At 50.5% G+C, this 27558-nt stretch overlaps 1 protein-coding gene across 1 annotated transcript; it reads left to right on the top strand.

Moving 5' to 3' along the window:
- On the top strand, window positions 1–23523 carry LOC133362306 (neuronal cell adhesion molecule-like; the record flags this gene model as incomplete). The annotated part of the gene is made up of 4 exons (XM_061581230.1): window positions 1–68; window positions 9989–10215; window positions 12885–13007; window positions 23369–23523. Coding segments are annotated over exons 1-4 (573 nt in total), but the record flags the coding sequence as incomplete, so codon positions are not given.
- Between the last annotated feature and the right edge of the window lie 4035 nt (window positions 23524–27558).

Raw genomic sequence — 27558 nt, 5'->3', positions numbered from 1 at the left:
ATGGCATTTTCACAGTCGTATCATCTTGAAAATCACAAGAGAACACACACAGGAGAGAAACCCTTCAGGTGCTTTCTGTGCGGGAAAACGTTTGCAAAGTCACAAACTCTTCAAAGACACCAGAGAACACACACGGGAGAGAAACCCTTCAAGTGCAGTGTGTGTGGGAAGGCATTTTCACAGTCACATAATATTGTAATACACCAGAGAACACACACTGGAGTGAAACCTTTCAGGTGCACGATTTGCGGGAAGGCGTTTGCACAAGCATCCGTTGTTCAGGCCCACCAGAGAACACACACAGGAGAGAAACCCTTCAAGTGCACTGTGTGTGGGAAGGCATTTTGTCAGTCATCTACTCTTAAAAATCATCAGAGAACACACACAGGAGAGAAACTCTTCAAGTGCACTGTGTGTAGCAAGGCATTTTCACAGTCATCTGCTCTTAAAAATCACCAGAGAACACACACGGGAGAGAAACCCTTCAGGTGCTTTCTTTGCGGTAAGGCGTTTACACGGTCAGAACATCTTCAAAGACACGAGAGAATGCACACGGGAGAGAAACACTTCAAGTGCCGTGTGTGTGGGAAAGCGTTTGTGGATTCATCTACTCTTGTAAGACACCAGAGAACACACACAGGAGAGAAACCCTTCAGGTGCACTTGGCGGGAAGGCGTTTGCACGGTCATCAAATCTTCAAGTACACCAGAGAACACACAAGCATCAGAAGATCTGCAAGGAGTGGAGTCTGAAATCAGCTTGTGAAAGTCAAAGTGCCGCAATGAGCCCATCCCTCATCAAACAATAACTGGAGGAAAATCCCAGCTTGGACACTTAAAGGTATCGAGGTGAAATGTGAAGAGGTGATGGTGAAGAGCAAAGAAGTGATGGTGAAGAGTGAAGAAGTGATGGTAAAATGTGAAGATGAAGATTATACTGCAAAATGGGACCTTCACATTGATGGAGGCAACGTGAAGCAGGAGGGGAATTCTGACAGTGAGGCAGAGTGAGGCAACTCCCAGCAGTTTGTGGAGGTGGAGGTGTGGGTGAACTTCTTAGAAAACACAAAGTCAAAGGGAGACCCGGTAGATGTGTCAGCTTGAGACGTCGCTCCAATAGATGCTCCTTTGTCACGGGCCTTTAATGAAAATAATGTGAAGTTGAACACTCAGTTCCTGGGTTCAACCTGCAGAGTAAGAGTGAGCGGCCAGTCTTTGTGTTCCCTGTGGGTTGGGTAGATCCCTGTGTTACGATCTAAACTTCCTGATCTATTATTTTTGCTACTGACATGACTTTACTGAAAGAACCAAAGAGTGTGTGAACAAGAGCCTGTCAGTAGGGGGCGATGATGTTTCATCTCAGTTGTGTAATTTGTCGGTAATGTTGAGAATTTGCTACATTTTGACTCGAGACGCAAGCATGCAATGGCCTACTCGTTTTGAATGACACAATAGTATGTTTTACATCCACTGTTAAGCAGACGGTGCATAATTATTTGAAATAGCTTAACCTGGTGCAGTATATTTCACTGCAGTAATTACATTTTGTTAAAATGGAAAATGTCTGTCAATAATTTAGAATGAACACTGATTTTGTGTACATGCAACATTTTATTTATAAGGGTCAAACATTGAATAAGTGATGTTAGGACAAAGTTTGTGTTTTTGGAAGTAACCTGTACAGATCCCTCAGGTGAGACCCGTTGTTCTTGTGATACAGGTCAAAGGGTAGTATCCACACATGCCCGTTTGCTTTTAAATAAATGTGTGCATCTTTTGATTGAAAGCTTTCGTGACTGCAGTGAACTATTTGTCTTTTGTCAACGTGACAGAATCCTGTGTTGGGATCTTGAGAGATGACGATAGCTGGGGAGGCTTTCATTCAGCCGTAGATCAATCACGGCTGACAATGGTCATTCCAATTACGAGACTTTACCCGGTGTAAGAGGCCGGAGTATACCCAAATGCCGTAGTATACCCACAGGCCGTAGTATACCCACAGGTGTAGTATACCCGGGGTCTAAACGGCCTAGGCTAGATTATAGCCGGGTATATTATGGCCTAGGCCAAATGATGCCCCTCTAGGCCAAATCATACCCCCGTGATAGTAATGGCGTTGAGCGATATACACGTGAATTACTAAATTTTTCCAACATTTTATTTTAAACTGTAAACACATCGACTTTGACTGCTTCAACCAGAAAAAACTTTAATAATAACCCCTGAACCCTAAAAATGCTTCAATTGATCAAATTTAGATTCTTACTTCCACGCGTACGCGTTTTAGATATCGATTGCAGTTCGTTGTCGCCTGTTCTCTGTCTGGATAATTGCCTTTGAACTTTCACATGGGCAGAGTCTGGCCTGGAGCGGTATGGTCTGGCCCAGTCGAGTTTAAACCCCCGGGGGGTCTAGTTTAGCCTTGGAGACTTCATCCCCCCCCCCCCCCCCCCCCCGGGTATACTCTGGACTGGGCCAAACTATACCCGGGTTTAATCGGGGCAGGGGTTATTTTAGCCTGTCGGGATGGAACTCACGACCTCCTGTACACCCGGCGAGGTAGTTAACATCTCGTAGCCACCGTGATGATGAGAGAGAGACACGCAAACTCCAAATATACAGCAGCAGGCATTGTCATGGTCTGGATCGAACCCACGACCTCCTGCGTACCTGGCGAGGTAGTCAACATCTCCGAGCCACTGTGATGATGATGAGAGAGACACCACAAACTCAAAATATACAGCAGCAGGCGTCAGGGTCGGGATGGAACTCACGACCTCCTGCGCACCAGGCGAGGTAGTCAACATCTCCTAGCCACCGTGGTGATGATGAAAGAGAGAGACACAGACCTGTAGATCAGCCGCGGTAGTCAACATCTCATAGCCACCTTGATGATGAGAAAGACACCACAAACTCCAAACATACAGCAGCAGGCGTAGCCATGGTCTGGATCGAACCCACGACCTCCTGCGCACCAGGCGAGGTAGTCAACATCTCATAGCCACCGTGATGATGATGAGAGAGAGAGACACAGACCTCCTGCGCACCAGGCGAGGTAGTCAACATCTCATAGCCACCGTGGGGCAGTCATGGCTAGAGTGGTGGAGGGGGCGTGTCACCCTCCGTGTCTGGGCGGAGCGTCCGAGACCGGCTCTGGTTTGGCCCCGGAACCGTCTCGTTCTGAGTCGGTCAAGTGGCGTTCTTCGTTCGATTCGGCCGTGTGAGCTTCCCGCTCGGGGCAACCTCCAGGCAGCTTGAGTGGCGCAAGGAAATACACAGGCAGGAACACAATGTTCCACACTGCCCACCAGGGATTATTTGTCTGTCTGTCTGTCGTGCATAAATAAATATATAATATAAACAGCTCTTTGATTGGTGGAGACCTACTGCCGGGTACGGAGAGGGGAGGGGCCTAAGGGAGGGGGGTCAGGGGAGGGGCCTGAGGATATGGGGGGGTGGTCAGGGGAGGGGCCTAAGGGAAGGGGGGAGTCAGGAGAGGGGCCTAAGGATATGGGGGGGTGGTCAGGGGAGGGGTCTAAGGGGGGAGGGGCCTAAGGGGGGAGGGACCTAAGGGAGGGGGGGGTTAAGGGGAGGGGCCTAAGCAAGGGGGAGGGGCCGATAGTGAAGGGGGCTGGCTGCCTGGCTACATAGAGTCACGTGATCTTGTACACAGGTAGAGGAACAGCACGTTCCACACTTGCCCACCAGGGATTATTTGTCTGTCGTGCACGAATGCGCTGTCCAACCAAGTTCCTACCTGCCCACTCCGAAGGAACGTGTTTTTTAAACGATGCGAAATAACGGCACCAAACTGTTCATTTAACTACTTTCAAGTTTCCGGATGGGAAAGCGGAACAGCGCCGGCTCACCGCGGGGCTTGCGGCGTGGAACCAGCGACTCGTCGTCAACGTCAACTCCACGGCTCGCGAGCCAAACCCTTCGCAAGTCTAGCGTCCACACGGAGACAGACGGACAGGACAGACACACGAAAAAAAACACGTTCCTTCGCAGTGTGCAGGTCGGAACTTGGTTGGACAGCGCATTCGTGCACGACAGACAGACACATAATCCCTGGTGGGCAGTGTGGAACTGCTGTTCCTACCTGTGTAGAAGATCACGTGACTTGAGGTAGCCAGGCAGCCAGCCAGGCCCCTCCCCTGACCCCCCCTCCCTTAGGCCCCTCCCCTGACCCCCCCTCCCTCAGGCCCCTCACCTCTCCGTACCCGGAAGTAGGTCTCCACCAATCAAAGAGCTGTGTGCATTATATATTTATTTATGCACGGCAGCCAGTCAGACAGACACGTGATCCCTGGTGGGCAGCAGTGTGGGACATTGTTGCTGCCTGTAACACGTGTCTACCTACGTCACTCCATGGGCAGTGGTGTCAATGGGCGGTGCTTATCAATTCTACGGATTGTGATTCGCGCTCACGTGTTCTCCTATCCGCGCTACGTTTTCTAAAAGCGCTCTGCCAAGGCTCCACGACGATCACAGCCGCACGCGTTCGCCTGCCTGTGGTCGAGGCACGAAACGTTGGATTTCCACCACCACCACCCCCACCACCACATGAGGACACAGAAAAGAGCTCAAGACCCCCCCCCAGACATCTACGCAGCGTTGCGCCGGTGAGTGACGTGTTGAGGCCTTGTCAACTTGATATTTTTCTTCTTGTTTTATCGGTAAAGTCATGTAGAAGGTAGTAATAAAATAATAAAAATAAAACAATAAAATAATTCTCACGACGTTTCGGCCACAACGCAAGCAGCCGTCTTCAGGTGAAGAATGAGACACTGCCAAGCTTGGAGCTTGTATATAAGCTGGGTTGGAGGTGGAAGAAGAAGAGAGCCTTAACCAAATAATGTGCATATCAAGAGGAATCTGCACATTCTTTTGTTAAAGCGCCAAGCTCGGCAGTGTCTCATTCTTCACCTGAAGACGGCTGCTTGCGTTGTAGCCGAAACGTCGTGAGAATTATTTTATTACGTTTTATTTTTATTATTTTATTACTTCCATTCTACGTGACTTTACCGAAAGAACCAAGAAGATGAATCCCTGCAGTCGCGAAAGCTTTAAATCGAAATGTAACTTGATATTTCCCCCCGTGGCAATTGTTTCACACCACACAGCACTCGCGCAGACGTGCAAGTGCTGTGTTGGTCTCTCTCTATCCTGCAGGGTGTTCTCACTCGGGGGCTCTTTAAGTGATGGGAGAAACCTGGAGCTGTGGCTGATGCAGCGTTGCCCTGTTTGCTGGGGATAGTCAATGTTGGTTTTTAAATCCTTTATATTAAGTTCGCTTGCTTGCGTGCTTGCGTGCTTGCTTGCTTGCTTACGACCGTGCAAATCTTTTGGTCGTTTTTTAACCCCCTTCCCGTGATCCAATCGAGCTGACATTTTGCACACAGACTCGTGCGAGAAAAGTAATGTTTGTGAAAAAATAATTTCTAAAATTTTACACTTCTTAGGGAAAACAAATTAAATATTTAATTACCAATTGTTTAATACTGGCAGACAATCATCTGACCCATAGGTGGCAGCCATCCCAAGCCAGAGGATGAGATGACTCTAGCAGCCACGCATATAAAGGATTTATAGTGAAAAACTTTGTTTTTACGGGTTATACTTATTGTTGATCTGGTTTCAAAAATCGGTGCCACTGGATGAAATGCAGCCGATGTGAAATGTAAACATTCTGCTGCTCAACGCAGGAGCACGTGACCATCAACTATGAGCGTGCATCCAAGTGTCCCTTGCAAAGGAGGTCTTTGACTGGTAGGAACCCACTGGTTGCACCAGCCCACAGGGGATTATTGTGTCCGTCCGTCGTGCAGGGAGGGGTTGGGTGGGGAGGGGCTGGGTGGGGGGTGGGAAGGGTAGGGGCTGGGTAGAGAGGGGCTGGGTGGGGGGTGGGAGGGGTGGGGCTGGGTGGGGAGGGAGGGGCTGGGTGGGGAGGGGCTGGTCACCCCGTGGTGCCCTTATAAAACTCAACGTTTAACCTACTCACGCCGGCTTGTGCCCGCCCTCACAGTCGGCCATATTTGCGGAATACACCACGCCGCCGTTGACCCTGCAGGCCATTGACCGAGCAACCCAACGTTCCTACCAGCTCCCTCCGCAGGAATGTGTAACCTGGCACAGTTGTCACCTGGTGTACTGGAGGTGGTGGGTTTGATACCGACTGACACTACCTGCTGTATATTTGGAGTTGACGTGCCTCACTCCCCGTGGTCACGTGGAATTTACTCCGGGTCCTCCGGTTTTTCCCTCAGCATTTAGAAACATGCGTTTAGAGTGCCGTGTTTTGTCTATACTGCAACATCAAACATTGGCTAGTTTTATTAGTATACTAGCTGGACTACCCCCGGCTTCGCCCGGGACTTGGATTCACCACACCCGGCCGCCTTTGTCTCCCCAGTGGCGATGTTCACACACCACACTAGTTACTCGTTTGAGGCTGAGTCGACCTAGGGGAGGCCCAGGACCGGTTCAAATAATCGTCACCGTTGGTGGCCGTGAGCGGGAATCGAACTCGGGTCGCTGGGTTCGTAGCGCGGCGTAGCGCTGACCACTGCGCTACACATGCGTGGGTCACGTGACAGATGTGACGTCACAGTTCACTTGCTGTGCAAAAAAATCTCTGCATTATTGAGCTCCCCCCCCCCCCCAAAAAGTGTATTTTTAATAATTTCTGCACGGTGTACAGTCTGGAAAGTAAAGCACCCACATGGCAAATTTCCAGTTCGTTGCATGTCGGGAAATACGCTAAACATTTTGAACAGACACATAATATTCACAACTTTGCCTTTAATATATATGTAGATATTTGTAAAGTGATTTGTTGACTCTTACTGTACTCTGCACTCACACCGTGTTGTTGTATTGTGTTTGTTGTCACGTTCTGACCCAGTGTCCCAGCTGGACATGTGTGAAAAAGAGCTTTATAGCGCTTCGGATTCATCCTCTTGCAGTTTAAATGCTTCTAATTCCTCCTGCTCCCCCTCCTACTCTGCTCCCTCCCTTCTACGCCCTCCTCCTAGCCAAGTGAAGGAAGCCCCCGGTCTGACCATCTGTCCCCCCCCCCCCCCTGATGGAGGCCTTCCTCATCACCGCCCTTCTTCTGGCGTCGTTGTTGTTGGCTGTGCTGGGTGACCACCGCCACGCCCTGCCCCGTGACCGTGAGTAGCAAACTGCACCACTACCCCCCTTGAGACGATGCCCCCTCTCAACGCTACACCCACCAAATCGTCCACTAAAGACTATCAACTAAATCTTGACTTGAAGCTTTCGTGACTGCAGGAATTCATATTCTTTGGGGTTTTCGGTAAAGTCGCGTAGATAGGTTCAAAGAAAATATCAAAAAACTTAAACTACGACGTTTCATCTTCTTGGTTCTTTCGGTAAAGTCACGTAGAATGGAAATAATAAAATAATAAAAATAAAACATAATAAAATAATTCTCACGACGTTTCCACAACGCAAGCAGCCGTCCTCAGGTGTAGAACAGGTCTGTCGAGAAGACAGAGTCTGAATGTCTTCTCGACAGACCTGTTCTACACCTGAGGACGGCTGCTTGTGTTGTGGCCGAAACGTCGTGAGAATTATTTAATTGTTTTATTTTTATTATTTTATTATTTCCCTTCTACGTGACTTTACCGAAAGAACCAAGAAGCTGAATTCCTGCAGTCACGAAAGCTTTAAATCGAAATTTTACGACGTTTCGATCGCAACACAAGCGGTCGTCTTCAGGATAAGGAGGGTTAGCTTCCAAGGCAAACTGTTTGTAAGGGTTTCAAATGGGCGTCGCCCAAATGTCAGCAGCCAATGGCAATGCAAGTAGTGGGCAGCAAACCCGACAGCGGTTGGTATTCCACCAATCAAAGGGCTGCCAGGTGCAAATTGGCATGTTGGTGAGAGATTAGCATGTTGATTGAAAATCGTAAAGCCGCGCGAATTGGCTGTGTTGGTGTGAATCTGCTATTGCCGCTGCTGCAAGCACAGCTTTGTTAACCCATCAATCTCTGGCAGGTACTCGCCCTCCGTTCATCACCCGGTATTCGCCGGAGGATTACATAGTGGACCCGCAGGGCGAGATCGTCATGGAGTGTGAGGCTCATGGCAACCCAACGCCCAAGTACGCTACCTCCCCACCTCCCTTGTTGTTGTATATGTCGGGTTTTGAAATTTGTATAAAATAATAAAATACTCTTAGTTTTTTCGGTAAAGTCACGTAGGTAAAAAATGAAATAAAAATTAATAAAAATAAAGGAATAAGAATCACGACTTTCGGAGGCAACACAAGTCTCCGTCATCAGGTGGGACCGTCACAGCCAGATTTGCTGTATACAGCCTCCGAAACGTCGTGATTTTTATTCTTTTATTTTTTTTAAATTTTATTTCATTTTTTACCTACATGGTGACTTTACCGAAAAAACTAAGAGTAGGAATCCTTGCAGTCACGAAAGCTTCAAATCGAAATGTTACTATGTTTTATTTTTATTATTTTATTATGTTTTATTTGTATTATTTTATTATGTTTTATATTTATAATTTTATTATGTTTTATTTTTATTATTTTATTTTTATTATTTTATTATGTTTCATGTTTATTATTTTATTATGTTTTATTATTATTTTATTATTTCCCTTCTACGTGACTTTACCGAAAGAACCAAGAAGATTATTTTACCTCTCATGGCTTGATACCGTACCACTTTTGTAGTTCTGATTCTGTAAGTGACTCAAGGTGTGTCTGTAGCAGTGTTCACAGAGGCTCTCTCTCTTTCTCTCTGTGGGATACATTTTATCTTGGTTATGGGTGATGGACCTGTTCCGCCTTGTTTATCCTTGTGGTTGACTCTTGGTCGAATACTTCATAATTATTATTCTTTGGTTCTTTCGGTAAAGTGACGTATAAAGAAAAAATAATAAATTAAATAATAGCATACGACGTTTCGATTGCAACACAAGCAATCATCATCAGGTAAAATGAAATAGCGACATAAAATCTAACCAGAAAAAACTATAGACAGACATATAAGCAGACAGATATCACCAAGATACACAGAGCGGGCAACACAGGTACAGAGAGGGGTGATCGTCTCTGTGGCGAGGCCTTAAATAGACAGAGGGGGGCGGAGGCAGCGAGAGGGAGGGGGTAGGGAAAAATTTTACATGTCAATGAGTGCAACAAAAGGAGTGAGCAGGCTTAGGGGGAGAAAGAGACACACAAAAATTAAATAACCTAGCAAAGTATCGAAATGTTATGTAAAACGACACAGAGAGTCGGTCAACACACGAAAGCTCCAAAGTTAAGATTCATAATTATTATTTGGTTTGTGTTTATCCAAGATTTGTGATTTAGCATCCAGGGATTTGTGCTGTTTTACTCGAGTTATATTTTGATGTCCTGAGGTTAGAGATCTAACTAAAATTTCACTTCAGCTTTCTTGACTGCTGGAATTCATATTCCTTGGTTTTTGGTAAAGTCACGTAGATAGCAAGATACAACAAGAAACAATGTGAGTTGAATCCGGGTAAAATTAGGTAATTAATCAATCAAGGCCACCAATGTGACTGCAGTGTAGTTTTTAATCTGGGTGAGTGTGTTGGCAGACTACGATGTCGACTTAATCTACGTCGCTCAGTTTTGAACTTTTAACCGTTGTATTAAGAGAAACGAAAAAAAAACAATAAAAAAAATCTTATTTCCCTCATTAAAATGCAAATCAATTTATAACATTTTTGACGCGTTTTTCTGGATTTTTTTTGTTGTTATTCTGTCTCTCACTGTTCAAATAAACCTACCGTTAAAATTATAGACTGATCATTTCTTTGTCAGTGGGAAAACGTACAAAATCAGCAGGGGATCAAATACTTTTTCCCTCACTGTATATACAACACCCTTTCCTCTCCTCCCCACCCCTCCCTCCCTCTCCTCCTTCCATCCCTCACATCCCTCCCTCTCTCCCCCCCTCCCGTTTGTGCTTGAGGTTTCGGTGGAGTAAGGACGGCCGGCGCTTTGACCCGAACGGCGACCCTAACGTGAAGCGGCGTGGAAATGGCTCGGGCACCTTCACCGTGGACATGGCGGCGGTGGTGGCGGCGTCCGCGGAGTCCGACAGCGAAGCCGCAGAGGCCTACGAGGGCGTCTACCGCTGCTCAGCGGAGAACCAGGACGGCACAACGCTCACCCCAAACATCACCGTGCGGCTGGCGCGTGAGTGGGTGGGGGGGGGGACGCCACTCTTGGACTGTGGACTACCACACAGAACGCTAACTGCTGTGCCACCACTCACACACACAGAACGCTAACTGCTGTGCCACCACTCACACACACAAAACGCTAAGCGCTGCGCCACCACTCACACACACAGAACGCTAACTGCTGTGCCACCACTCACACACAGAACGCTAACTGCTGTGCCACCACTCACACACACAGAACGCTAACTGCTGTGCCACCACTCACACACACAAAACGCTAAGCGCTGCGCCACACACACAGTGCGCGGTCGTTCTGCCGGCTGTGGTAATTGTACAGCAATCAACTGCTGTTACTGAACCAGCCCTGGGGCTCCCCAAGGTTGAATCGGCCTCAAGCGAGTCCCCGGTGCGATGTGCGGTAAACTTTGCCACCGGGGAGACAGAGGCGGCCGGGCGTGGTGCTGATCACCCGGCGACGCAGTGGAGGGGGTGGCTACGCAAGGGGGGATCTTTGTCTTCACAGGTGCTGCTACTCACTGACAGCACTTACCCAAACGGTCTTTCGCAGTGGCGGCTCCTGCATAATCTCTCAGGGGGGGCAAATGTCTGGATGATTGATAAGGATAAGGTCCACCCATGCAATGGATAAATTAACAGCTTAAGCATGTAAAGGCAACTTTACTTCTTTAATATTAATGAAAAATAAAGTGACTTACAATACATCTCCTTGTTTGTTTCTATACTCACTATTATTACAATCCACTCAGTTTATTTTATTAAAGATTCCACTAGGTGGCGACAAATAATATTATTGACTGAAATGTGCTTACGTATGATGACGTAAGCATGTTAGTGCGAGCCCTCCCGGAAGCCATAGAGAATGCATTGCAGCGCCCGCCGTTCGAAAAAAAACATCTTTGAATGTAAGTCTATGGGAACACTCGGGGCGATTCTCAGCCAGAGTGAAATCGCCAAAAAAGAGGCGGTACTCCACAGAATGTGACATGACGCTGATTGGACTATATCCAGAGGCACAGTAACGGCTCGCGTGACTCTGTGGTTGAAAGACATTGGTGGTGCGTCGCCCATTCGCCCTAATGAAGAAACCGCTCCTGGTCTTTCGGTAAATTCAGGTAGGTATAAAATAAAATAAATCACGACGTTTCGGGCGCAACACAAGCGACCGTCACCAGGTGGGACAACCACAGCAAGAAACAATTGGTGAAGTGGGCAAAAGGGCTGCTGGAACACGTACACCAGGCCCTCAAGATGAATGGGTACTCGGACCGCATTATTCGCAAAGCTGTTTCTCCAACCATGGAGAAACAATCCCTTGAGATGCCGATCAAAACCATCACGTTACCAAACATAGCAGGCGTTACCAAAAATATTTCCAAGATCTTAAACAAACGCAAGATCCAGGTCCGATTCAGTACAGTACACAACATCCGTGATCTAATCCCATCGGTGAAGGATGTCATTCCTGACATGCAGTATCCTGGAGTCTACAAACTAAGTTGCACCTGTGGTGGCTGTTGCATTGGGGAAACGAAACGGCATGTCTGGGAGCGTGTTCGCGAGCACAAGGCAGATCTGAAACACGGCAGAACTAATCCTCCGTCGTGGCTGACCATTGCTATAACGCTGTGAGCTCTCATGATATTGTTTTTTCCGAGACCAAGGTACTCTGAAAACCTTCGGGCTACGATCAAAGGTTTGTTCATGAAGCCATGCAGATATCTAAACATAGACATAACTTCAACCGGGAAGATGGATACAAATTGAGCAATCATTGGAAGGATGTTATTAACCAGGTCAAACCTTAACTGCTTCATGGTGTTGCCTTCATATCCGCATCTCCAGTTTTTTCAGCTTCCCACTCCCAGCCCCGCCCCCTTTACCCCCCCCCCCCCCCCGGCATGTCCTTGCTCGTTTCTTAATCCCTCTCGCGGCGCTCCACTCCCCCTACCCCCCACCCCCTCCCTGTCTCTCCTCCTTGGCTCCTCCCCCGTCTCTTACCTTTGTAGAGGAGTAAAATGGGGACGTGACGTCAGGTGTGCCGTTCAGTGCAATGACGTCACGTCTCCCGGGGTACTTAAGGGAGACCCCGTGACGTAAGCGGGGTCACCGTGGTAACGGGTAGAGTAAGCAGGGTGAAGAGGGAACCAGGGGTAGAGAGAGGGATCAAATAGTGAGTCTGGAGAGAAGCCGGTGGTAGCCGTAGAGGTGCTTCTCTCTCCGCTCGGTGGAGTCGGCAGAGTCCCCGATCCGACACGAGAGAGAGAGACGGGAGCTAGCCGGCAGGGACCCGCACTCAGAGTAGGACCCCCCTAGCCCCTGGGAGTTGTGCACCCTGCTGCGTGTAATATTTTAACAGCTTTAATAAACCCTGGCGGAAGCCCCTAACTTACCTCCGTCTCCGAGTACGTCCGTCGGAACTACTCAACACCTATATAGCCTCTTGTCACGGCAACCCTTTTGCCCACTTCAGCAATTGTTTCTTGCTGTGGTTGTCCCACCTGGTGACGGACGCTTGTGGGTTGCGCCCGAAACGTCGTGATTTTATTAATGTTATGCCGACGTGACTCTACCGAAAGAACCAAAGAGTATGGATCCCTGCAGTCACGGAAACTTCCAATCGAGGTCTAAGGCTACATGGGTGGTTTTGTCTGTGTCCTGCAGGTGCTCCCCTGTGGCCCCGTGAACAGCTGGAACCCGTCATGGCCACCGAGGGCCTGCCGGCCGTGCTGCGCTGCCGCCCTCCCCAAGGCTTTCCTCCTCCCATCGTCTTCTGGATGGACGGCTGTGAGTACCACGGTGGCTGTGAGATGTTGACTACCTCGTCTGATGCAAGGAAGTTGTAGGTTCGATCCCGACCCAGACGACGCCTGCTGCTGTATATTTGTAGTTTGCGTGTCTCTCTCATCATCATCACGGTGGCTGTGAGATGTTGACTACCTCGCCTGATACACAGGAAGTTGTGGGTTCGATCCTGACCCAGACGACGCCTGCTGCTGTATATTTGTAGTTTGCGTGTCTCTCTCTCATCATCATCACGGTGGCTGTGAGATGTTGACTACCTCGCCTGATACACAGGAAGTTGTGGGTTCGATCCCGACCCAGACGACGCCTGCTGCTGTATATTTGTAGTTTGCGTGTCTCTCTCTCATCATCATCACGGTGGCTGTGAGATGTTGACTACCTCGCCTGATACACAGGAAGTTGTGGGTTCGATCCCGACCCAGACGACGCCTGCTGCTGTATATTTGTAGTTTGCGTGTCTCTCTCTCATCATCATCACGGTGGCTGTGAGATGTTAACTACCTCGCCTGATACACAGGAAATTGTGGGTTCGATCCCGACCCAGACGACGCCTGCTGATATATATTTGTAGTTTGCGTGTCTCTCTCTCATCATCATCACGGTGGCTGTGAGATGTTGACTACCTCGCCTGATACACAGGAAGTTGTGGGTTCGATCCCGACCCAGACGACGTCTGCTGCTGTATATTTGTAGTTTGCGTGTCTCTCTCTCATCATCATCACGGTGGCTGTGAGATGTTGACTACTTCGCCTGATACACAGGAAGTTGTGGGTTCGATCCCGACCCAGACGACGCCTGCTGCTGTATATTTGTAGTTTGCGTGTCTCTCTCTCATCATCATCACGGTGGCTGTGAGATGTTGACTACCTCGCCTGATACACAGGAAGTTGTGGGTTCAATCCCGACGCAGACGACGCCTGCTGATATATCTTTTTACTCTTTTGTTCTTGCGGTAAAGTCACTTGGGTATAAAATAAAATGAATCACGACGTTTCGATCGCAACACAAGCGGTCATCCTCAGGCGGAAAAAAATATAACCCGGCAGTGGAACTGCTGAACCAGCGAGAGAGCTGCTACAACAAGGACGTTATATACGTGGCGATGGGCAAGCAAGCGGGGTCTGAGCTGGAAAGGAATTCCACCCCCGGACGCAAGCACGTCAGTTGTGTTAATGGGGGAGATTAGGGAGAGAGGGATTAGGGAGAGAGAGATTAGCATGGAAGAGCTTCCATCGCCGCAAAAGAGTATCATGCCCTCATATGCGCACAACAGCTGTGTTGAGAGATTAGCACCATGAGAGTGCACTCCAAAGGGCATGTGAGACTGAGAGTGCAATCCAAAGGACATGTGAGAGGTCTAAGAGAGAGGCATAGAGAGAGAGAGACACAGAGTCGGAAATAACAGCTGACATAGGCAGGTAGGATGGAAACATCACAGTCAGTAAAGACTGTACCTGGTTAATAACGTCGTTCCAATGATTGCTTAGTTTGTACCCATATTCTCGGCTGAAGTTGTGTCTGTGTTTATATTTCTGAATGGCTTCATGAACAAATCTCTGAACGTAGCCGGTAGGTTTGCAGAGTACCTCCGTCTTGGAAAAATCAATTTTGCGTGAGCCCACAGCGGTCAAACAATGATCAGCAACGGCAGATGTATTGGTCCTACCATGTTTCAGATCCGCCTTGTGTTCACGAACGTGGTCCGAGACATGCCGTTTCGTTTCCCAAATGTTACTGCTGCCACAACCACAACTCGGTTTGTAGACACCAGGGTACTGCATGGCAGGAATCATTTACAGATGGGATTAAATCACGGATTTTGTGTACTGTGTTTAAACGAACCTGGATCTTGTGTTTGTTTAATATATTGGAAATCTTTTTGGTAACCCCTGGCGCCTGCTGCTGTATATTTTGAGTTTGCGTGTCTCTCTCTCTCATCATCATCACGGTGGCTAGGAGATGTTGACTACCTCGCCTGGAATGCAGGAGGTCGTGGGTTCCATCCCGACCCTGACGCCTGCTGCTGTATATTTGGAGTTTGCGTGTCTCTCTCTCTCATCATCATCACGGTGGCTAGGAGACGTTGACTACCTCGCCTGGTATACAGGAGGTCGTGGGTTCCATCCCGACCCTGACGCCTGCTGCTGTAGATTTGGAGTTTGCGTGTCTCTCTCTCTCATCATCATCACGGTGGCTAGGAGATGTTAACTACCTCGCCTGGTACGCAGGAGGTCTTTTTTTGTACAACTGCTGATGTAGATGCAGAGACAATGACTACAATTTCACAATGAGGTGGGCAAGCCAGGCAAGCGAAGCGGAGTGCATCATTGCCGCGATGTCTCCGTCCTATTTGTGGACTGGAAGCAGTGCGGCGTTGTCCATTGTACGCTGTCTCTTCTGGGTGAACACATTTGCACCACTTTTGCAGGCATCCTCCACATCTGCCGCTGCTTCCATGATTTGCATGGCGGATGATGATGAAGGCATAAGTAGTACTAATCACATTCCTGCATTTCCCATATCCCCCTCCCTTGGATGCTGCTAGTCCTGCATAATGCACGGGCATAAGTAGCACTAATCACATTCCTGCAGTTCCCAAATCCCCTCCCTTTGATGCTGCTAATCCTGCATAATGCACGGGCATAAGTAGTACTAATCACATACCTGCATTTCCCATATCCCTTCCCTTTTGTAATAAAAGGACTCAGACACTTCTTTCTGTCTTCGTGTCCTTTATTGGGTTCTTGTCTTCTCCCACACGGCACTCTGTTATAACTCTGTATTTATAGCCCCCGGCTGTTGACTGCTATTATAGCTTCCTTTCTCTTCCCGCAGACTCTCTGCTTCATCTACCGTAACCTCCTCCCTGCAGACTCGCTGCTACCCCTATGCAGACTCTCGCTGCCACCCCTATGTGCAGACCCTCTGGCTGCTACTGTATGCAGACCCGCTGCTGACTCTGTATGCAGCCCCGCTGCTGACTCTCTGTGCAGCCCCGCTGCTGACTGCAGCCTCCTCGCTGCTTCGGGTCGGTCACCGCTGGCCAACGGTGCCGATCCTCGCTCCCCCGTGTTCGTGGCGATCTCGCCACCCTCCGCTTCGCCCTTCGTGGCCTCTCTCTGTTCCTGGTTCCCCGTCACTCCCCATCCTCTTCCGGTTCCCCTCCTTCTATAGCTTAACCCCTCACCCCCCCACGTGACCTAACTCCTCCCCTCCTGACGTCACCTCCGGAGGGCCGTTTACGCCCGCATTACATCACCCTCCCCCATAAAGAAAATCCAGCCGACCTCGGCTGAATTGCAACCTGACAAGAAATGCGGGTGTAAAGGGCCAACACGTAAAAAGACACGAAGCATGCAACAACAATATAACAAGAACACAACACAATACAATTTTAACGAAACGTGAGGGATTTCGAGCGAGTACGGGTGGCCGGGCCGTCCCGGACGGTCGGCAGCCCACCCGCCGAGCGGGAACGTGGAAGGGTTTTAAGGGCGATGGGAGTGAGTTCATCCGTCGCCATTGGAGGCCCGCCACTATCCCGGTCGCGTCCAGAGACATCCCGTAATCGCGTCCGCGGAGGGATAGGAAGAGCTGCAGGTCCCGTTGGTTCCGCGGCTCCGGTCGGCATCCCACGAGCGGAACGTCCTCCTTCCTGCTGCGTCACGGCCGGCTTGTCTGTGAAGGGTACGACAGGCGCTCTCGCAAGGTCAGCAGACACAGGCAAGGGCGAGTCGGCAGCAACAGACCCCGGCAAGGCAACTTCGGGAGATGACGCATCCGGCCGCGGGGCAATGTATGGCTTCAACCGGGATGTATGCACGAACCAGCGCCGCGAACCAACCTGAACACGCGCCGACTGTGGGTTGGGAACCTCAATGAGGCGGACCGGACCTTGCCACGGTTTATGTAATTTAGGAGAGGTACCTGGCCGCACCTGTGGGCAATGAAGCCAGGCCAGGTCCCCCTTTTTCCAGGGGCACTCTCCCTTCGAACGTCGGGCACACCGCTCATTCCTGGCCTGGGCTTTGGCCGTAGCCATGCGGGCTCTTTCCCTTGCCTCAGTGACACGGCGAACGTTGTCCTGAATATACTCAGGAAGAGGCTTAACAGGTCCCCTCGCACCGGTTCCCAACTGCTCATTAATCGGCGGCACATTTTCACGGCCGTACATAAGAAAGAACGGCGAGTATCCAGTAGCCGCGTGCGGCGTCATGCGATACGCCGAAAGCACCCCAGGGATATGCAAATCCCAATCAGATTGATTTTCCCCGACTGTATGGCACAGCATGGCGGACAGAGTCCGATTCAACCGTTCCACCATACCATCCGTTTGTGGGTGGTAGGGGGACGTCCGTATCTTTTTAGTTCCAAGAGCCGCACACACCTCCCCCAACAATTTGGACGAAAAGTTACGCCCTTGATCTGTAAGGAGCCTCTCCGGCGCCCCCTTGTCCATTACATACCCAAATAGAAAGGCGTCAGTGATAGACGCCGCTGACTGGTCAGGCAAGGGCCAGGCCATCGGCCAGCGAGAGAGGTACTCCACCCCCACCAGTAAATACTTATTTCCCTTAGCGGATGGCGGAAAGGGTCCCAAAATATCTAACGCCACCAGCTCATTAACCCGAGATACTTGAATCGATTGTATCGGCGGAACATATGGATGTTTAGGCGGTTTACGGCGGGTACAATCGGGACACGCGCGAACGTGACCGACGACATCCGTCGTCATGCCGTGCCAATAATAGTCTCGTTGCAGCGTCAATAGGGTTTTCTGCACCCCCAGATGTAAAAGTGTGTCACAGTGCAAAGATCTAATCAACTCATACCGCAATGACGCAGGCACAACGAGACGCCAGTGTTCCTGTATCCCTTCCCTCCACATCAGTAACCCATCTCGGAGAGCAGTTTCCGAAATACCACCCGCACCGAGTTCCTTACCCGCCTTCTCCGTTCGTTTTCGTAACGACACCAAAGAATCGTCCAACATTTGCTCCCGAATCCACACAGACCTCGGAAGACGCAAAATCCCGTCAGCCGGTCCCCCATCAACCGGTCCCGGTGTAAGCAGAGTTTCGAGAACATCCACCGCCAGCGCGACAGGCTGAGGGGGGAGCTGAGTCAGTCCACACCTATGCGTCCCCGACGCACACGCACAAGGGGATTGTTGCGGCAACCTGGACAGTGCGTCCGCGTTAGCGTGACGCACACCCTTCCGATGGTGAATTTGGAAGGAAAATTCTTGCAACGTGTCCAGCCATCTCGCCAATTGTCCGGATGGCTGGTCCATCTTAAGAGCATACTGCAAGGCCGCATGGTCCGTGCGGACAATAAACGACCGACCGTACAGATACGGTCGAAATTGGCGGAGAAAAAACACAATGGCCAAAAGTTCCCTGCGAGTGACGCAGTAACGGGTTTCCGCGGGAGACAAAACACGACTCCCATACGCCACCACACGCTCAACACCACCTTTTGACTGGGACAACACCGCCCCAATACCAGTGTCACTCGCATCAGTATCCAGAATGAAGGGATGTTCAAAATCCGGATAATCCAACGTCGGTGCAGTAGCCAGTAAATCGCGCAGGCTCCGAAACGCCGCCTCCTCCGGCGGTCCCCACACAAATTTATGCCCCTTTCCAGTAAGGAGATGCAAAGGCCTGGCGATAGTAGCGAAATTCGGAACAAACCTCCGATAATATGAGGCGAACCCCAAAAACCGACGCACATCACCCACCGTGGCCGGGGTTGCCCAATCCCGGACACACGCAGTTTTCTCTGGATCCGTGGCCACCCCGTCCGCACTAACAATATGTCCCAAGTATCGAACGGAGCGTTGCAGTAGGTGACATTTCTTAGGCTTGAATTTCAAATTAGCAGAACGCATTCTGGCAAATACAGCCTCCAACCGCAGTAAATGCTCATCAAATGTGCGGCTGAAGACAATTATATCATCTAAATAAATGAGACATGTCTCCCACTGCAACCCCGTCAATACCAACTCCATCAACCTCTGAAAAGTGGCAGGGGCTGCATTCAACCCCATCGGCAGACAGTTAAATTGGAATAACCCCTGCGGCGTATGGAAAGCTGTCTTTTCTCGCGAGGGCTCGTCAAGGGGGAGCTGCCAGAAGCCCGAAGAGAGATCTAGCGTTGAAAAAAACTTAGCCCCTGACAAGGCGTCGAGAGAGTCGTCCATACGCGGCAGGGGATACGCATCTGCCACCGACACTTTATTCAACTTCCGAAAATCCACACAAAATCGCAATTTACCATCCTTCTTTTTAACCAACACAACAGGCGCGCCCCACGGGCTATTAGACGGAGATATAATATCCGCTTTCAACATGTCTTCCACTGCCCCTCGAACATGCTCACGCTCAGCTGGACTCATCCGACGCGAGTTCAAACGGATAGGGGCAGCGTCCCCCGTGTCGATATGATGAGAGAGCAGCGAGGTGCGTCCCAAGTCCAAATCGTCCGAGCTAAACACATCGGAATAGCTCGATAATAATTCATGAATCGCACAACGCTGCTCGGCGGAAAGGGCCGAATTTTCCCCACATAATTCGGCGATCCAACGATCATCAACCCCTCCATCGTGTGAAACACCACCCACCAGCCCCCCGTCCGGCAGGTCACTCTGAGCCGTAAACGCCGTAGTGGCATGTGCCACAACGGTACCAGCCGGCACACACACGCTTTCAGTACTCGCATTTAACACCTGCAAAAACGGGCGCTGATCTGGACGGACAATAGTTTGCGCCCCTACCAGCGCCAAGCCGCCCGTAACCGCGGCGGACGGCGACAGCAAAATCCCAAAAGCACCCTGCCGACCCGGAACCGGCTTCCGGTATCGTAAGGGAATGAGCATCTGCGAGCCAGGTGGAATATCAACCGAAACTTCCGATAGCGCCTGCACCTGGGCGACAGGAGCCGGTCGCCCCCAGGCGGACTGTAAAAATGCCAATTTCCGGCCCCCCGGTAGTTCTATGCAATTTTCATTGATTCTAATTAGAATGGGCATCTTAACCAAAAAATCCGTACCCAACAGGCAAGGAACCGCCAGGGACCTCGAAATCAACACAACGCCCGAGGCCGAGACACCCCCGATAGAAATGTTAGCGTCCACCTGTCCCACGATGCCCATACTACCCCCGTTCGCAGCGATGCAGGAAGCGTAAGCCGGCTTCACGGCCCCCGGTGGGATATTCAAAAGATGGAATATCACATCCGAAATAATGGTCGCGGACGCACCGGAATCCACTAAAATACGTACGTCCACCCCTTGGATGGACCCAGGTACAGTGGACGAACCGGTAGCGGCCGCGACAACCCGCCGAGCCAGCTTACGCCACTGCGTTATCGAGCGACAAGGCTCAGATACTGGCCTCCCGCATTTAACAACATCCGAGTCGCATAACAACGGCGATGAGTGAGGTGTCAGGCCTTGCCGGGTGTCTGGTGCGCACCGACTTGCCTGTGCTGGAGGGTCTTTCTTTGGGGCGTCCGCTGTCGAGGCCTCCTGCTGGGGCGGCCCCGGAACCCGGGCCCAGCAGTCCCTGGCATAGTGGCCCCGACGGCCGCAACGGAAGCAGTCGACGTCGGGGCGGCGCGCAGCGGGCACCCCGTCCCGACGCGGCCGCACCGGCGGCGGAGCCCGCGGCCCCGGCCCGCTCCGGCCCGGCCACGGAGCAGAGGCAGCCGACAACTCCTTCTGGCCGGTCGCATCCGGCACGTACACGGCCTTTGTAGGGTCCCACCCTACGGCCCCCCCATCGACAACAGGACCGCCCGTCCACGCCGTGACCTGTTTCCAGCGGCGGAGATTGAACTGGGCGTCAAGACACTTGGCTGCGGCCCGGGACGTGAGTTTTTCGTGACCGCACGCTGGCATAGGAATGCCAAGATCTCGGGACAACTCCAACATCTTCCCCAAGATGAGAGGTTCCAGCAGGTCAGGCTCCGTCTCCGGGTAAGCGGCCATAGCGAGTTCCAACACGGCGCCCCTGTACGCCACAGGTGACTCCTCAGGTGCGCGTTGCCGCTGCACGAATCGGCGATGGGCGTCATCCGGTGGCTCGTATGCGTCCGCCATTTCCTCGAACACCCCTCGCAGAGTTTTCTTCTTCGCAGCTTTTATAGAGCGAAAAAAACGAACAGACTCATCATCAAGAAGAGTCGGGAGCACCTCCAGTGCCTCAGCGTCCGTCCACCTTGCCGTACGTACCGCCGCCAAAAATCTACAGGCGAACGCACTCCAATCGCCCCCGATGGAGAATTCTTTGACGGTTATAAGGTGACGACTGCGACTCCTTGGCTTGCTTCCGTCCGTCGCTGACTCTTCCGGCGGTAAGTTCAGCAAGGCGTCGCAACGCGGTGTCGCCAAGATGGCGGACGATCCTCGCGGCGGCCCCAAAATGGCGGCTTCCCGCCTTCCGTGGTGCGCCACGCCCAAGATGGCGTCTTCACGCCGCGTGGCCGATGGCGGCGCCATCGAAGACAATCCGGGCTCCTGCCGATCACCACCATCACCATCCAACGCCGCCCTTGGCGTGACAAGGTCACACAACTCAGTGATGACATTTTTGAGAGTTGCCAGTTGCTCCGCCATCCGAGTCCATTTTAAATCCTCGTCCTTCAACGCAGATGGGTCGGGCGAAGCGGCAACCTCCTCGACACCCGGGCCCTCACGGATCTCTCCCTCCGCCGAAGCAAAGCCGACCGCAGGAGGAAGATCGTCGTCGTCCGAAGATGAAGCCGACGCCGGAGATGGAATATTCTTTTTCCTCAATTGTTTCGCCATGCCGTTTCACTTCTGACTCCAGTGTAATAAAAGGACTCAGACACTTCTTTCTGTCTTCGTGTCCTTTATTGGGTTCTTGTCTTCTCCCACACGGCACTCTGTTATAACTCTGTATTTATAGCCCCCGGCTGTTGACTGCTATTATAGCTTCCTTTCTCTTCCCGCAGACTCTCTGCTTCATCTACCGTAACTTCCTCCCTGCAGACTCGCTGCTACCCCTATGCAGACTCTCGCTGCCACCCCTATGTGCAGACCCTCTGGCTGCTACTGTATGCAGACCCGCTGCTGACTCTGTATGCAGCCCCGCTGCTGACTCTCTGTGCAGCCCCGCTGCTGACTGCAGCCTCCTCGCTGCTTCGGGTCGGTCACCGCTGGCCAACGGTGCCGATCCTCGCTCCCCCGTGTTCGTGGCGATCTTGCCACCCTCCGCTTCGCCCTTCGTGGCCTCTCTCTGTTCCTGGTTCCCCGTCACTCCCCATCCTCTTCCGGTTCCCCTCCTTCTATAGCTTAACCCCTCACCCCCCCACGTGACCTAACTCCTCCCCTCCTGACGTCACCTCCGGAGGGCCGTTTACGCCCGCATTACACTTTGATGCTGCTAATCCTGCATAATGCACGGGCATAAGTAGTACTAATCACATACCTGCATTTCCCATTATCCCTTCCCTTTGATGCTGCTAATCCTGCATAATGCACGGGCATAAGTAGTACTAATCACATACCTGCATTTCCCATATCCCCTCCCTTTGATGCTGCTAATCCTGCATAATGCACGGGCATAAGTAGTACTAATCACATACCTGCATTTCCCATATCCCTTCCCTTGGATGCTGCTAATCCTGCATAACGCACGGGCATAAGTAGTACTAATCACATACCTGCATTTCCCATATCCCTTCCCTTGGATGCTGCTAATCCTGCATAATGCACGGGCATGAGTAGTACTAATCACATACCTGCATTTCCCATATCCCCTCCCTTGGATGATGCTAATCCTGCATAACGCACGGGCATAAGTAGTACTAATCACATACCTGCATTTCCCATATCCCCTCCCTCTGATGCTGCTAATCCTGCATAATGCACGGGCATGAGTAGTACTAATCACATACCTGCATTTCTCATAAATATGCTAAATGCCTCTTGATATGCAAATTCTTTTGTTAAGGCGCCCTTTCCCCCCCTTCCAACCCAGCTTAAATATACGCTCCTAACATGGTGGTGTTTCATTCAGACGCTGTCGCCTCGACAGACCTGGTTTTCACCTGAGGACGGCTGCTTGCGTTGTGGCCGAAACGTCGTGAGAATTATTTTATTATTTTTATTTTTATTATTTTATTACTTCCCTTCTACGTGACGACTTTACCGAAAGAACCAAGAAGATGATGAAGCGCTTTAGTGGTTTACATCTTTGACAAAGAGCTTCATCGAATTCCTCCTTCCACAGTCCTAAATCAAGATTCTGATCCCCTTGATCCCCCCCCCCTGTCCCCCTGTCTCCCTGTCCCCCGGGGTGCCGCTGGCGCTGCAGCCATGGAGAGAGTTCCGCTGGATGGGCGAGTATCCCAGGGCCTGGACGGGGACTTGTTCTTCGCCAACGTGCTGCTGAGTGACGGGGACGACTACGTGTGCTACGCTCACTTCCCGCACGCGGGGACCATCCAGAAGCAGCCGCTCACGCTGACGGTCCAACCCAGTGAGTGGCGGCACGGCGGCGATCGGCGTGTGTGTGTGTGTGTATGTGTGTGTGTACGTGTGTATGTGTGTGTGTATGTGTGTGTATGTGTGTGTGTGTATGTGTGTGTGTGTGTGTATGTGCTGGCCTGCCTACGATCCATCCTGGGTTTAACCAGGCTGGATTGTGTGAGGAGCTGCATTGGCTGGGTCATGTAGCTTGTATGCCCAGCCACCGCATGCCTGAACGGATTTTGTTCAGCCAGATAGATGGGGCTAAACGGGTGCAGCATGGGCTAGAGAAGAGATGGAGTGATGTGGTACAGGAGGATGCGGAGCTGAGTGGACTTGCCAATGACTGGTACCAGCGGTGTCAAAATTGGCCTCTGGAGAAGGCTCGTGAAGGAGGCAGTCGCCCTCCAGCAACAACAGAGGGCAGAGGAGCGACGCTCACAACGAGCGAAGCGCCGGATGGTGAAAGCACAGCAAGTTGGCACAGGTGGTGCATTGACCAGTCATCTCAGTCAGTCGACCCGTGGCACCTGCTGGGTCTGCCCAGTGACCACCTGCCAGCGGTCGTTCGACACTTCACGTGGCTTCAACGTGCACATAGTCTGGCACAAGCGCTGTGGTACCATTGTTATTGAATTGATCTGGCCCATGCCTTCCAATCACTCCAGACCATGTGCCAGAATCATGATCCACTCAAATCACCCAACAGCTAGCATCTGTGACAGGATGTCATAGAAGGCATCTGACTCATCGGCCTTGCCTGCATCCCTCCACAGATGTTTATTTTTGGTGGGTTCGTAAGTAACCACGACCACCACTCCTCGCCTCCTGGTTGATGGGAAGGTGAGCTCCAAGTAGCCTGGGGATTACAGCTTCCCACAGCTAACCGCCACGCTCCCACGCCCCCTTCATTCTTTTGTTCAGAAGAAGAGCCACTCCCTGTTGTTTGACAGTTTCCTGCCCCGAGTAGAGGACTGTCCACCCCTCGTGGTGGCAGGAGCCAGAGCCAGTCCATCGGACCTTCTGAATACCGCAGATCCAGGCGGTACCAATCCAGCTCCCGCCAGAGGAGTGGCAGCCTCTCTTCCGCAGTGAGAATTCTGGAGGAACCCCGAGGGTGAAGATTGAGTCTCCTGGTTCTGCCAAATGGGGCTAAGCCAGGAGACCTCATAGACACCTGTCCCCCTGAGGCCTCCGGCACAAGCTTCGCTAGAATATTTTCCCACAGTTTAGTGGTAATTAATTGAAGGTAGAGGGGTTACCAGCCCTCCTCGTACCCGTTCAGAGGTCCCAGTTTGGCCACCGTGGTGTCTAGAAACGCCATGAGGGGAATCTTCTTGGTTCTTTCGGTAAAGTCACGTAGAAGGGAAATAATAAAATAATAAAATAAAACATTATAAAATAATTCTCACGACGTTTCGGCCACAACGCAAGCAGCCGTCCTCAGGTGAAGAACAGGTCTGTCGGGGAGACAGCGTCTGAATGAACAGGTCTGTCTTTCCGACAAATGGGGCTCAGCGTAGTGCAGCGTAGCGCTGACCGTTATGCTACCTATCTACCCATTCATGCACAGACACACTCATACACATACATGGATCCGCACACATATACACACCTCGTCCATCGAAGATGGCTCTTTGGGACATTCTGTCTACAGGAAAGCCACCCACACAGATTCCTATCTGAAGCCTGAATCCTACCACCATCTGGCACGGAAGAATTCCTCCTCAAAATTCTACACCATAGGGCCCACTGCATTTCTGACCAACACCACCTCGCCAGTGAATTGGAACACGACCACCAGGCCCTCAAGATGAATGGGTACTCGGACCGCACTATCCGCAAAGCTGTTTCTCCAACCATGGAGAAACAACCCCCTGAGACGCCGATCAAAACCATCACGTTACCAAACATAGCAGGCGTTACTAAAAACTTTTCCAAAATCTTAAACAAACACAAGATCCAGGTCCGATTCAATACAGTACACAAAATCCGTGATCTATTCCCATCTGTGAAGGATGTCATTTCTGACTTGCAATACCCTGGAGTCTACAAACTAAGTTGCATCTGTGGTGATTGTCACATTGGGGAAATGAAACGTCATGTCTCTGACCGTATCCGCGAGCACAAGGCAGATCTGAAACACGGCAGAACTAATTCCTCCGCCGTTGCCGACCATTGCTACAACGCTGTGGGCTCTCATGATATTGTTTTCTCCGAGACAAAGGTGCTCTGCAAGCCGTCTGGCTACCATCAAACATTTGTTCATGAAGCCATCTAGATATATAAACATAAGCATAACTTCAAGCGAGAGGATGGATACAAATTGAGCAATCATTGGAAAGATGTTATTAACCAGGTAAAATGTAACTGTTCATAGTTCCATCTTATTTACCGGGTACTCGTCTGTTTTTAAATCCTTTATATTAAGTTCACTTGCTTGCGTGCTTGATTGATTGCTTGCTTAGGACCGTGCAAATCTTTCGGTCGTTTTTTAACCCACTTCCCGTGATCCAATCGAGCTGACATTTTGCACCCAGACTCGTTGTGCGTGACAAATAATTTTCGTGAAAAAATTTTCCCAAAATTTTACACTGTTTAGGGTATTTTTTTGCATATTTAATTACCAATTGCTTAATGGTGGCAGACAATCATCTGACCCATAGGTGGCAGCCATCTCAAGCCAGAGGACGAGAGGACTCTAGCCGCCACGCATATAAAGGATTTATAGTGAAAAACTTTGTTTTTACGGGTTAATTTTTACCGAGTTAATTGCATCCTCAGCGTTTAGCAGTGCGGCTTTTGTTTTGAGCGCTATCATCTGTTTTGGCTGCAATCGTGTCGCTGCTTTGCCCCCCCCCCGCACCTCCAGGCACCGCATCCTCTTACTTCTAGCCCCCCCCCCTGCCCAGTCTCACGTCCCAGTCCCTAGCGCACACGCAAAGCTCCCCCCTCCCCTTGTTCCCTCCCCCCTCCCCCCACCGTCCTCTCTGACTTACATGGACCCCTTAACTCCGGCATCTCTCCAACTTCAGTAAAATGTTCTCGCTGTGGTTGTCACACCTGATGATGATTGCTTGTGTTGCAATCTAAACGTCGTCATTTACATTTTTTTTTTTTTATTCTTCACCTACGTGACTTTACCGAAAGACCCAAAGAGTACCGCGAGTCGTCCGCTGATCGTGGAGCCTGCGGGTGACACGAGCAGCAAGCTGGTGCTTCGGGGAGACGCACTGCTGCTGGTGTGCATCGTACAAGGGCTGTAAGTACATGCACTATACACTATACACTACACTATACACTACACTATACACTACACTATACACTATACTACTATACACTACACTATACACTACACTATACACTACACTATACACTACACTATACACTATACTACTATACACTACACTATACACTACACTATACACTATACTACTATACACTACACTATACACTACACTATACACTATACTACTATACACTACACTATACACTACACTATACACTACACTATACACTACACTATACACTATACTATACTACTATACACTACACTATACACTACACTATACACTACACTATACACTACACTATACACTACACTATATTCTTTGGGTCTTCCGGTAAAACCACGTAGAGAGAAAAATTATAAAAAATATTACGACGTTTCAATCGCAACACGAGCAATCGTCATCAGGTGAAACAAAATTGCGGGAGAGCTGCTGAGGCAGCCGTTGATGAACCTCCCTCAGCGGCTCTGATGACGATTGCTCGTGTTGCGATCGAAACGTCGTGATATTTGTATTATTGTCTAAGTGGCTTTCCCGAAAGAGCCAAAGAATGTGAATTCCTGCAGTCACGAACGCTTTAAGTCACTCCACTATACACCAGATACTATACACGATAGGCCTCGGCAAGGTACAAGGTGAAAGGTAAAAACAACGAGCCTACCTTTACCCTACCTTTTACCTTACCACAATACAATCACTCTACCCTTACCTTTTACCCTTTAGCAGGTAAGGTACAAGGTAAAAA

This window comes from Lethenteron reissneri, unplaced genomic scaffold, assembly GCF_015708825.2.
Source record: "Lethenteron reissneri isolate LAM-NWPU_2019-01 unplaced genomic scaffold, ASM1570882v1 scaffold_1432, whole genome shotgun sequence".
NCBI lineage: Eukaryota > Metazoa > Chordata > Hyperoartia > Petromyzontiformes > Petromyzontidae > Lethenteron > Lethenteron reissneri.
This window is presented reverse-complemented; position numbering and strand designations above follow the sequence as displayed.